The following is a 13,537-nucleotide window of genomic DNA, read 5'->3' on the forward strand; positions in this document are numbered from 1 at the left end:
GTGCTATATATTAAATCTGCAGTTAGTCCTTAAAGACTAAAATGGGATTTTCTTAGGAAATATTAACTTAATGTTTTAGCCAAACAAAATGCTTTTGTAGAGCAATATTATACACCAATTCTAAACTAACAACATAATAGAGTTTTTAGAAATTTTGATTTTCCTACCTTTTAAAGAAGATATGCTAACAAAACGTGTTAATATTTTTTCCTTAGGTCACCATCATTAAGCCGATCACAGCAGATTAATCTGAACACAGATCTAAAAACATACTTGAAGAGAAACTGCAGTGGTGAGGTCTGTATATTAAATGCAAGAGAATGGGTTAAAGATCATGCAGCTGCTTATATCGATAAGGAGCTTTCATCTTCCTCAGAGACGACATTAAGGACTATGCAGTCAGAAGATGTCATTTTCACTAGATTATGGATCTATAGTCATCACATCTACAACAAGCATAAAAGAAAGAATATTGTTGATTGGTCTAAGGAGCTCGCTTTGTCGGGGTTTAGCATGCCTGGGAAACCAGGTGTTGTTTGTGTAGAAGGCCCACAGAGTGCTTGTGAAGAATTCTGGTCAAGGTTTGCTTTTTATGTACTATATTCTGTTTTTAAGTAACATTGGTAGTTAGAATATTGTGCTTGTTATGTTGTGGTTCTGTACATTTGGCAGAAGATGGGCAACTCGTAGTACTGGTAAAATCAACATCTTGTCTATGAAAAGTAAATATTTTATCACAGTACATTTACACCTCCCACCTTCTGCCACTTCTTATGGCCATCAGGGCCATAAATTAGCCAGCAAGGGGTTCTCTTTGCCAAGGACATGCAGTGCTTTTCTTCTTGCCTCCCCCATCAGCTCTACGTCAGCTGTGTAGCAACAGTATGCTGTACCACCAGTCGCATTAATATTTTTTATATTGCTTTTATTATTTGTATTCTTGTGTAGTATAGACCTCGTTCAGCTCTGCCCATTTAGTAATAAAGAAAAAGGGTAAGAAAATTCCTAGCACAGACAAGGTGGAAGTGTGCAGTTATATTTAAATCCCAACTTTATTGACTGCTCTGTGAGGTATAAGACTAAGTGCCTCTGATTATCTGGCAGATATGGGTGTAAAGAAACAATGCTGTGGTTCTAGGAATGTTTGCAGGTTGGCTAATGAACTGTAATGTGTATACCAGATATCTACACAATTGAAATTTGTCGATTTTCCTCCTTTCATAATACCTGCTTCAAAAAAACATTTTATAAAATGTGCTACATTTTATCGATTCATATTTCCCTCATTGTTTTCAGAATCAGAAGACTAACATGGCGGAGAATTTTAATTCGCCACAGAGAGGATATTTCTCTGGATGGGTCATATGCTGAGATGCAGAAACAAAGAAAATTCTCATCGTTTGAAGAAAAAGTATTTGATGCGCATGGTACCAGAGGAAAGCATATGGATCTGGGGCAGCTGTATCATTTTTTAGATGAAAAGGGGTGTGCTGATGTTTTTCAGATGTACTTTGGAGTTGAAGGATGTTAGATCAGCAAGGATCCAATCTATGAACTTGAAAAATTATGTGACAGTCTTGGATAAATTATTCTTTTCCCCTCTGAAATAGTTGATCAGGGAGGGAAATGGATACTTCTGCTTTATAAGATGAATTCAGTTTTCCATGAAAACAAATATTCTTTTAAATAATGCTTGTGAAAATGACTACATGAATGCTTTAATATAAACATATTTTAAAGGGAAAGATATAATGATGCTAATTACAAAGACAACTTTTTGAGAGATGCTGTATACTATTTATAATCTGAATGATTAAAACTTCACTTTGGAGAAGTTGATTATATCTATATAGTAAAAAAGATCCAAACATGGGTATGTGATTTTCCAATGATTACAGTTATTTTAAGCAGGCATCTCTAGAAAGAAATGTTGTCTTTTACATTATTGAACATTGTATTTACAAACACTACCAGCAGATGTTTTGATTCCAAAACATTTATTTAATATTTTCTGCTTATAATACTTTCAGTTGAACATGGTGCTTTATAAAGATAGGGGTAGATCCTCCAAAGCCTTACTCATACGTCAAGTAGTTTTATTGACGCCAGTGGGACTAGTCACATGAATAAGGACTTCTCACATAAGGAAAAAAAGATTTGCAATGTGGGGCCCACAGGTAAGACACACTGGTTGCTCTAACAAGTTTATAATTGATGAGTTGAATTCTATTATTATTTCTATTTTAGTAGTGTTTAAAAGCTTTGATCAGGATTGGTGCCCCATTGAGCTAGCCACATACAAACACATAACAAAAAGATGGTCCTTGCCCCCTGTCAAGGTTCCTTCCCCACTCTGAACTCTAGGGTACAGATGTTGGGACCTGCATGAAAAACCTCTTAAGCTTATTTTTACCAGCTTAGGTTAAACTTTCCCAAGGTACAAACTATATTTTACCTTATTGCTGCCACCACCAAGCGTCTAACAAATATAACAGGGAAGGAGTCCACTTGGAAACGTCTTTCCCTCCAAAATCCCCCCAAGCCCTACACCCCCTTTCCTGGGGAAGGCTTGATAAAAATCCTCACCAATTTGCATAGGTGAACACAAACCTAAACACTTGGATCTTAAGAACAATGAAAATGCAATCAGGTTCTTAAAAGAAGAATTTTAATTAAAAGAAAAAGTAAAAGAATCACCCCTGTAAAATCGGGATGGTAAATACCTTACAGGGTAATCGGATTCAAAACGTAGAGAATCCCTCTAGGCAAAACATTAAGTTACAAAAAGACACAAAAACAGGAATATACATTTCATTCAGCACAACTTATTTTATCAGCCATTTAAACAAAACAGAATTTAACGCATATCTAATTAGATTGCTTATTAACTCTTTACAGGAGATCTGACCTGCATTCCTGCTCTAGTCCCGGCAAAAGCAACACACAGACAGAGGGAACCCTTTGTTTCCGCCCCCCTCCAGCTTTGAAAGTATCTTTTCTCCTCATTGGTCATTTTGGTCTGGTGCCAGTGAGGTTGTCTTAGCTTCTTAACCTTTACAGGTGAAAGGGTTTTTCCTCTGGCCAGGAGGGATTTAAAGGTGTTTACCCTTCCCTTTATATTCATGTCACCCCCCAAAAGTTTACAGTTTGCAAACCCTTTTTTATATAATTACTCCCACCGACTTAAATAGAAATCATATGAATAAGAAGTACTCACATGAGAGAGAATTTGCAGGATCAGACTCTGTATAATTTTATATCAGATTTCAATAAATTCATATACATGAATTCATAAGAAAAGATTGAACTCTTTATTATTTTCCTTAAAGCAAGTATTCTACATTGTAAAGGACTTTGAAAGTTGTGTACATTTAATAAGCAGCACACACTGAGTGTCATGGATGGTGGCGATTAATATATTAGCGGTTGAATTCAGTAATAATCTTGACATTCAAATCTCTTACGTAGGCAAAAAGTGGTGAGAGAGCTTTTGTGGTGCATATTTAATTTCAGCTCACAACACAATTCTGTTTCCTCTTTCAAACCCTGCTAAAGTGTTCGTCTTTAATTGTACTAGAATGGATTTACTTAAGATTAGTAAAGTTATCCAAAGTGTACTAGGGAATTACAGTATTTTCAAAAATATTAGTAGAAGCTATGATTTAAAAAGATATTTCAGTTTGGAACTGTGTTAATGTAATTATCACAAAGATACAGCAGCAATTACTAAAAATGTTCATTTACCATTTATCTGACCTCTGCAATCATTCTAATATAGATGTTTGTAACTATTTTTAAGGAACATCATATCAAGCTGTCTTGTTTTTGAAAAAAAGCACTCCAAGTACATCAAAATGTACATGTTTGTGCATACTCCTGTTTTAAGTACTTTCATGGATTTATCATCTGAAAGGCTAAGTCATGACACTTTAGGAAGCTTTACTGTACATACTTTCAGATTTCTCTCTGGTTGCCATTTAAATGAAAGTGTAATAATTGGGCCACTTAAGTAAATTGAAGAACTTTCATTAATTTCAGTGGGTTTTGGATCAAGCCAAAATATGAAGGCTTAAAGATATTGAAGGTCCAATAGTCTATTGTAAAGTATGCAGTTTAATGAAGTGTGAGGGATATGGGAGTCTGCTGTGTCTGTCCACACACAGCAGCAGCATGGACAAACTGCCATCTCTGGCTTACTGGAAACCAGCCAGCACCCTGTACCTTGCATGCCAGCTGGGGAAGGTGCAATGTTGGTGAAGGAAATCCTAGATCTGTGAAAAGCAATATTACCAAATCTTGTGGCATGTGTTGTTTTTTCTTCAAGACCCAGCTGCTGGAATCAAGTGATTTCATGAGAATCTCAACTTTCTTTACAATAAATAAGAAAATATTTCTATCCCTGGTCCCATTATTAAGGACAAAAGCAAAAACGTGCACCCAGTGTACCCGAGGCATGAAATCCAGAGGGAACATAAAAACCTCACATTTATTATTTGTTTAAAAAAACTCATATGATTTTTAAGCCAGTTGATGATTGGGGCCGGGGGCGCGTTGTTGTGGCCGGAAAAGCAGGGGCTGTCTCACGGGCTCTGTGGGGTGGGGTGGGGTGGGGTGGGGGAGAGGCGGCGCGGCGCGGGCAGGGGACTCTTTCCCCCCCCGCGCCCCAGCCATGGCACGGTCCCCACCCTCCTCCGCGCTGGGGGAGGCTCCCCGGCCTGCAAGCACCGCCCCCGCCTGGCCCGGCTCTCTGCGAGTCCGTCTCCGGCTGCGTCTTGCTGCGCCGCCGCCGCCGCCATGGGGGGGAAGAACAAGCAGCGAACCAAGGGCAACGTGCGGGTGAGTCCGCCCGGGCCGGGCGGCGGCTTCTCCGGGAGCGGGCAGGGGGAGGCCGTTGCTTTCCTTTGGGCGGGGGTCCAGGCCGCTCCCAGCCCCCAGCAGCAGCGGGGTGACTGGCCCCGTCCCCGGCCTGTGCGGCGGGGGAGGCCTGGGGGGGAAGCGGCGGTGCCCTCCCACTGGGGTCCCGGCCGCACAGCCGTGGGGGATGCGTGCCTGGGGGTGACGCTGGGCCCGGGGTCTGCCCGACGGGGGGATCGGCCTTGGGAAGAGAAGAGCAGGGGGCTGGTGCTCGCCTGAGGCCGGAGACCGGCCTGACCGGTGTAGCGAGCCCAGTCGGAGCTGCCGGGCTCAGGGCTGCGCTAGGAAAGGTTCGCCAGCGGCAAACCCGGCCGGGGGCGATGCACCGTGTTGTGGGCGAAGAAGTGCCGTTCTGGGTGTCGGTCCTTTCCCTTACCCCCAGTGAAATAAACCGGACTGACAAAACCACTTCTGTGCTGGGGCAGCCGCATCTTTTTGGTCAGAGGCCAGTGTTGCAAAAAAACCCATCTCCTTAGCCGGCGTGGCTGCAGCCGCACAAATGCCTCGGGTAGCCCGGGCTCCAGAGCAGTAGCGCTTGCTGCCGTGCGGAAGGGAATAATTCCCTCCTCTGCAGGAGCCGGCGGGTGGAATTCTGTGGACTGTGTTAGGGGGCCGGGAGATCGGGGGCCCTTATGGCCCTAATCTGAAACTTAACACAGGGGTTCACAGGCCGTACTCTAAAGTGGTGGTTCTCAGCCTAGTTACCATTTTGGGCTGCATATGCAGCTCTCTCTCTCTCTGTTACATGGGCCCTATCTCCACACAATATATATATACTACCTGTATGGCCCTGAGGATGTCACATGGGCCACATCTGGTTGCTGATTGGGCCGCAAGTGACCCACGGGCCTGCTGTTGAGAATCACTGCTCAAAAGTCTGTTATCATCCACAAGGAAATAATTGGCTAACCAAATTTGTATGCCTGTTCTCACTTTGTTGTTAATTCGCTTGGGGACTATGACCTGCAGCCAACTGGTGTAAAATGGAGCAGGTTGAAAACCCTTTTATATTTAAATTGGGGATGCAGCTTGCAGAGACTCAAAAGGCAATGTGACCATCCTGAAATACAGCACTGCCTTCAGGCGTCTGTCATCTCCATAGGCGGATTCTTGTCTGCTAGTAGAATTGGCAGGACTAGCATGATTGCCTGGTATAGCGTAATGACTTTTCATTGGGGTTAGTCACATGCTTAGTTAAGTATATGCATAAACATCTGTAGGCTCATGACCTCATTTCCTCTGTTACTTGTGTAGGCCTTTCAGACAGCTGTGGGGAAGAGACCTCTTTTAAGAATAGAAAGATGTGATGACAAATTGGCATGGGTCTTGAACTAATGTAGTACCTGTAATTACACTTAATTTATTTTAAATGTACTAGTTTTCAGCTTCTGTTCTGTATAGGCTCTTCTATTGCCACATCAGCATGGTATCTGAGGCCAAGATCAACAGAGGTATTTAGTTTCCTACCTTCCACTGATTTCAGTGGAAGGTAGGGTGGAGCCTAGATATAGAGCCCCACGAATCTGCAGGTATCCATGAACCATGTTTGTAGATCGTGAATGGATGCAGATCCAAATTTTATATCTAGAGCACTGCAAATCTGCGGATATCCACACACTGTATTTACAGATAGGTTGCGGATACAAATTTTGTATCCGCACTGGGCTTTACCTAAATACCTCTGTGGATCTGAACCTGAGTGCAATCCAGAAGTGATGTGACATCTGTCATGTGTGGTTTGTTCATTCTCTTCCCAGGGTAAGAATTGTGTGTGCAGTGTAGTGTTTAGTTTGGGTAGGGTTTTTTTTTTTAATATGTACACATTACTATGTGTTTATATTAGGGAAGGCAAAGGAATGCTGGGAAACGCATCATTATGGCAGATTTTAAATTCACAGAAATTACTTAATTCAAAGTTATGGTGGCCACATCAAGTGTAGTTTAGCCCCCAAGTTTGTAGTAATTTTATGCCTAATGATCACAAAATTTCTATTGTTGTTTTATTTTTATTTTTTTTTAAAGAAAACACCAACAACTTGTGAAAGTTAACTGATATTTGTTACACTTTTGTTAAAGCTTTGGAACTTGGGCTGTTAATTATTTGCCGTTAACTCAAGCAATTAACTCAAAATAAACTAACTCGATTAAAAAAATTGTGATTCCTCACAGTTTTAATTGCACTGTTAATAATAGAATACCAACTGAAATTTATTATAAATATTTTTGGATTTTTTCTACATTTTAAAATATATTGATTTCAGTTACAACACAGAATACAAAGTGTACAGTGCTCACTGATGACCCTTGTTAAAAAAAAAAAAAAAAAAGCATTAATTAAACTTGTGACTGACCTCCTTGGGGGAGAATTATATGTCTCCTGCTCTGTGGTTTTACCACATTCTGCCTTCTATTTCGTGTGCTAGCAGTTTTCTATGACAACTCAGCGCACATTGTTTGATTTAAGAACACTTTCACTGTAGATATGACAAAACGCAAAGAAGGTGCCAATGTGAGATTTCTAAAGATAACTACAGTACTCAACGCAAGGTTTAAGAATCTGAAGTGCCTTCCAAAATCTGAGAGGGATGAGGTGTGGACCATGCTGTCAGAAGTCTTAAAAGAGCAACGCTTTGATGCAGAAACTACAGAACTGGAATCACCGAAAAAGAAAATCAACCTTCTGCTAGTGGCATCTGACTCAGATGATGAAAATAACATGCATCAGTCCACACTGTTTTGGATCGTTATCGAGCAGAACCCGTCATCAGCGTGGAAGCATGTCCTCTGGAATGGTGGCTGAAGCATGAAGGGACATATGAATGTTTAGCGTATTTGGCATGTAAATACCTTGCAACATCGGCTACAACCGTGCTATGCAAACACCTATTCTCACTTACAGGTGACATTGTACATAAGAAGCGGGCAGCATTATCTCCTGTAAATGTAAACAAACTTGTTTGTCTTAGTGGTTGGCTGAACAAAAAGTAGGACTGAGTGGACTTGTAGGCCCCAAAGTTTTACATTGTTTTGAAGTGCAGTTATGTAACAAAAAAAAAAATCTACATTTTTAAGGTGCTCTTTCATGATAGTTTGCACTACAGTACTTATATCAGGTGATTGAAAAATACTATTTATTTTATTTTTTTACAGTACAAATATTTATAATAAAAATAATACTATAACGTGAGTATTGTACATTTTGTATTCTGTGTTGTAAGTAAAATCAATATATCTGAAAATGTAGAAAACGTCCAAAATATTTAAATAAATGGTATTCTGTTATTGTTTAACAGAGCAACTAAAACTGCAATTAATCACAATTATATTTTTTAATCTCGTGATTAATCGCAATTAATTTTTTTAATCGTTTGACAGTCCTACTTTGGAACTCATAGATCTGCTATGGAACACCTCAAAGCATCAATCTTTTTGGAACATCTGTTCTCCGTGCCTTAAAGAAGTGTGAGGCATTGATTAAAATAAGCACAGGATTAGCTTCACTGGAACAAGTTAGAGGAGAAGCTAAACAAAAGAAAAGCAATAATTTTCAATAATAATGCAACAAGTCATGTGACATTGTTACGTACCCCATCTGCCCCATTCCCTTAAATCTTCTCTGGCCACCTTTGTGTTTGTTGCTGATAAAATCTTCAGGGCAGAGACTGTGGTATTTTATTTTATTTTTTCTCTAAAAGTCTTAACACTCTCTTTGGGAGCTGTATAAATAATACCCTGTAGCAAGGAGAAAGGGAAGTTAGCAAACTGCAAACCAAATGTCTTTTGTGGGGGGGAGTAAATGTTCTCTTATCAAGTTTGCTGTACTGTTGCAGTCCTCCTGTAAGTAAACATCTTAGTGAACAAAGTTTAATGGGTAAAGCACACTCCATTATTTTCCTTTTGGAATGGTCTTAATATTTGGGGTTTTTTGCTCTTTGGATTAATTTTATATTGTGAAAATGAATGAAAATATTGATCCTAAGGTTGAAAAATAAAGTTACCATTTCAGATTTCTCTACTTAAAGTCCTGGTTCAATTTCTTAATGATAAGGCATATAATGTGAAATTTTTTCCTTGGAGCAGCAGATCAATTATAAGACACAAACCTGCAGGCTCATTTCTTCAAGTGTGATGATTTAGGTTGTGCATGAAAATGGTTTCAAAAACCAGCATTTCAGTAAGAAATACAATGGTTTAAAAGGATATGAATAATTAATTGACTTCTCTCTCTTGTTTATATCAGCCCTCTAGCAGTGGCAGAGCTGCAGAGCTCCTTGCCAAGGAACGTGGAACAGTGCCTGGGTTTATTGGCTTTGGAACATCTCAGAGTGATCTAGGATATGTACCGGCAGTCCAAGGAGCAGAAGAAATAGACAGCCTTGTAGATGCTGATTTTCGAATGGTGCTGCGAAAACTCTCCAAAAGAGATGTCATAACGAAATTAAAAGTATGTGTATCCTATTTCCCTTAGTTTACTTTTTAAACATCCTTTAAGAGAAAGATAACTTGAAGGTTTATAGGGTAAAATCCTGTTTCCACAGAAATTATTGATAAAACTCCCATTGACTTCAATGAGATCATGGTTTAAGCCATAGAATCTAAAAAAAAAATGGTGACAAAATTAGATGTAACAAAAGTACATATGAGACATTTCTAATATTCACTTGTGCAAGGGTTCTTTTGATATTTTACTTGGGAAGAGGAATATTTTTGTGTAAAGTGCTAGAAAGGAATCTACCAAAATAGTCAATTTTACTTTCACATTAGCAAATTCCATAGCATATACTGTAATTTGTTTAGCATCTTTGAAGTACTTTTTGTATGCCTCAAAAGCTTGATTTTGATTGTATGCAGTTTTAAGATGTGTTGGAAGACCTTTAGAAATGTCTGTCACCTGGTTCTGATCCTACTGGGAATTTACAAGAGTAACTCCAGTTAACTAGTGTGTTTCGACCCAATTGCAAGAAGTGAACCAATTTCTAGTTTCATGAGAATTACAGTACCAGGCAGTAGTTGGTAAATTTAGTAAATTTCAAGATATACTTTCACCTGCAATTTTTCTAATCCCACACTGTTGGTATTTTGATTTTAGGCTATGCAGGAGTTTGGGGCGATGTGTAAGGAAAGAGAATCAGAAGTTGTTAAAGGTGTTCTTCCTTACTGGCCAAGAATTTACTGTAAAATCTCACTTGTAAGTATTAAAGGACTTAGGTTATGACAGAAGTAAACCAACAAATAAAATTGCTCTGGGCAGTTTCTGTGGTAATCCACAAGGCAATCAGATCGATAAACCTAATTGTATATTTTTTTGGGTTGGCTAGTTTTAAAAAAACAAACAAACTGTTAGAACTTGGAGAAAAGCACTTGGTCCTAAATGCACTTGGGATGTATCATCAGGGCAACGTGGGGAAGCTTTCATTGCTCTTGCCTGTGCTCTGCCTGCCCTATGGATAGAAGCTTTCAATCACTAGCACATTTAATGAGCATTATCCAGGTTTTTCAGCTTCAGGTTTCAGCATAAGAAAGCTCTTTGTCCACATACATGCCTGTGTAGTCAATGAGAACATCCACAGTTCTATGAGATAGGATAAATAATTTAAAGAATATAAAGTCTCATGATTTAGGGCATAAACAGTTCTCCAACAGGAGTTAGGAAGAAACTTCACCTGTGGATAGATTACTCCATAATTGTCCCTTATAAGAATTCTAGCATGTTTCTCTGAAGCATCTGGCACTGTTTGAGGTAGGATACTGGAATAAATGGACCACTGTTCTGATATGGTACAGCAATTCCTATGTTCCTAGTAGGACCCACGGAACATAAAAAATCCACTAATATATCAGTGCCAACAAATGCTTGAGGTTTACAAATCAATTATGCATGCTTCATGCAGACTCCCAGATGTTTTTATGGTAATGAGAAAAGTTTCTTAATTGAAGGCAGTTTCCTGTTTTCTGTGTCTTGTACTAACCTTTTTTGAACATTAATGGAAAAATCTAGACATGGATACAATATAAATACAGTCATACATTATATATCTAATGCTATGAACAGTAGTTAATGGAATCCAAAGGGATTATAGCTCTTATGTGGTATGCTGCAGTGATGTACAGTTCATGATTATGTTGGTAAAATAAGGCTATAGTCTGCATTTAGGGATTCCAAGGTATTCATATTACATCAAAATATTTGTAATCTTTAGGATACTCTTCAACCTTTGGGAAGGTGTGTAGCCCTGTACACTTATGGAGGTGTAACTAACACCTCTAACATCTTTAATCAATATAACTGTTCTAAGCAAAGTGTAATATAGCGTTGGTGGTTAAACTAAAGAGACAAATACGCTCTGAACAAAACTATACTAAAAGTAGTTTGTGTCTCTTGTCTGTATTCCAGCATCTAAAAAAATCACAGACATTCTCAAGCTAACTTATCCTGTCATATATGATTCAAGGTTGCTTTAAGATATGATTCCTCTATTTCCTATCCCCACTCTCTTTGATGGCAATACTGTTAATATAGAAAGGTTATTTAAGAAATTGAAGGGCATTCCTGTGATGAAGATTGGATTCTGCAATCTGTATTCAAGCTAATGGTTCCATTAAAGTCACTGAATCAACAGGATTACTTGCATGATTAACAATTAATCCTAAAAGTTAGAAGATATACACCCCAAATCAATTATTAGTTCTTAAGACTTTACTTCTAGACATTATTAACTGAAATGTTTTGCATTGTTTATGACTAATATTGTTTCATTGATTGAAAAGGACGGGGGATTAGTGAATATAAGCCTTTAGGTTTGGGGTATAATGACTTAATTTGAAACCATACAATTGAATACAGACAACTTATTGTTTTGAGTGGGGGAAGTTGGGACATGATAGCAGAGCAAAAGAATTTGTGCTTTGGTATTCTTGGTATCAGAAAATGTATTTCTTTTAAAAAATCTTTATTTTAAAACAGGATCATGACCGCCGTGTTCGAGAAGCAACACAGCAAGCTTTTGAGCAACTTATTCTTAAAGTAAAGAAACACTTGGCTCCTTATTTAAAAAGTATCATGGGATACTGGCTTATTGCTCAGTGTGATACTTACTCCCCTGCAGCATCGGCAGCTAAAGTGGCATTTGAGACAGCTTTCCCTTCAAGTAAACAACCTGAAGCCTTAGCATTTTGTAAAGAAGAAGTTCTGAACGTGAGTTTAGAGAATAAATACTATGTCCTTAAAGCTTTATGCAAGTTGTTGTCATCTGTTAATGAAGAGAGAAGGTTTTTTTTCTTGCGAATGTTAACTCATGCATTCTTTGCATTTGCATTCAGAAAGGTATAGTCTCTTCTCAACTGAAACTCCTATTAACGCTAATGGAGATTGAGATGAGGATACAGTCCCCAATATCTCCCTTAATTTTTCATACACACTAAGGCTGCATGGGTCTGTAGAGCTATGTGGATGTATAGGAACTAATTTCTTTGCTTTGCATTTCCATATGCACAGCAGATGATGCTCAGTCACCACGTAGGTTCCAAACAACACTTACCTGTCACCGATAACAGATGCTGGCAAAATGTTCAGTTGAACTGGTTTAACTGCAGTAGTAGACTCGACCAATTTCTGAAAGCATGGTTGAACCTTGTGCCGTGCAAGATGTATCTACGTTAGGAAATCTATGTCTGGAGCAGACCCATTTGAAGTAGGGAAAAATTAGATTACAAGATTGATGGTTGTTATTACAAAGCCCTGATATGGAATTTTTTAATGTTTTTTTTTAATCCTGGAGATATGGGACTACTCTCTCTCAGAACAGTGGCTGTATGGTCTAGCAGTGATCGGATCATGGGACTAGGAGTCAGGAAACCAAAGTTCTGACCCTGGCTCTGCCATTGTCTCCTATGACCTGGATTGGTCAATTCAACTGTCTTTACTTTTGTTTCCTCATTTGTAATATGTGCCTAATAACTAGCTGCCTGCATCAGAGGGGTGTTGAAGCTTCATTATTTAGTGCTTACTCTCATGTGACTAACTTACAGCTTGTGGTTAACTTTCACATATGAAAAAATAAGTTCTCTTGTATTTTGTCTAGATGCTACAAGACCACCTTCTGAAAGAAACACCTGATACTCTCAGTGACCCACAGTATGTTTTTCTACTTCAAAATTTATAGTTTAAAAGTTTTTTCTTTCAAAAATTGTATTTTGTTAATTTCAGTAAATGTAAAATGTATTTCACAAGGGAACAAACTGTAGATTTTTGCAGAAAATAAAAAGTAAATTTTATTGACGACATATTATGCCTTATGCAGTTCCATAGAAAATACTATTTTTTCTAGGGAAGTGCCTTTTTCTATTCTTCACATCAAGCCTGTACAACTAGCTGCCACAACAGCCTGTATTTCAGTATGCTACCATGGGTGGCAACTGTGCTTGGGAATCTTGCTGGAACTGTGCTTTTGGGCTAGCAGCACGCTTAACCCTGTGTCGTGGTGGGGAACAAAGCCAGGCAGCAGCAATGATGGTAGTGTTGGCTAAAATTTTCAGAAGCACCTACAAGCTTAAGAATCTAAATTCTGTTGACTTTCAATGAGACTTAGGCATCAAAATTCCTAATTCACTTCTGAAAATTTTA

General features: G+C 38.8%; 2 protein-coding genes across 5 annotated transcripts in view; both read left to right on the forward strand.

The window, feature by feature from the left end:
- Positions 1-3,491, forward strand: part of RWDD2B (RWD domain containing 2B) — a 6,733-nt gene extending 3,242 nt beyond the window's left edge. For all 4 annotated transcript variants that reach the window (XM_074971086.1, XM_074971070.1, XM_074971078.1 and 1 more), the window contains exons 4-5: positions 216-581; positions 1,297-3,491. In XM_074971086.1, the coding sequence (XP_074827187.1) occupies positions 216-581; positions 1,297-1,531 (601 nt within the window). In that variant the 3' untranslated portion in view covers positions 1,532-3,491. The remainder of the gene's footprint in view (positions 1-215; positions 582-1,296) is intronic.
- A 1,215-nt stretch (positions 3,492-4,706) lies between these two features.
- Positions 4,707-13,537, forward strand: part of LTN1 (listerin E3 ubiquitin protein ligase 1) — a 41,910-nt gene continuing 33,079 nt past the window's right edge. The window contains exons 1-5 of the mRNA XM_074971098.1: positions 4,707-4,836; positions 9,155-9,358; positions 10,004-10,102; positions 11,879-12,109; positions 12,996-13,048. Coding sequence (XP_074827199.1) covers positions 4,795-4,836; positions 9,155-9,358; positions 10,004-10,102; positions 11,879-12,109; positions 12,996-13,048 — 629 coding nt within the window. The 5' untranslated portion in view covers positions 4,707-4,794. The remainder of the gene's footprint in view (positions 4,837-9,154; positions 9,359-10,003; positions 10,103-11,878; positions 12,110-12,995; positions 13,049-13,537) is intronic.

The sequence above is a fragment of the Natator depressus genome, chromosome 1, assembly GCF_965152275.1.
Source record: "Natator depressus isolate rNatDep1 chromosome 1, rNatDep2.hap1, whole genome shotgun sequence".
Lineage (NCBI taxonomy): Eukaryota > Metazoa > Chordata > Testudines > Cheloniidae > Natator > Natator depressus.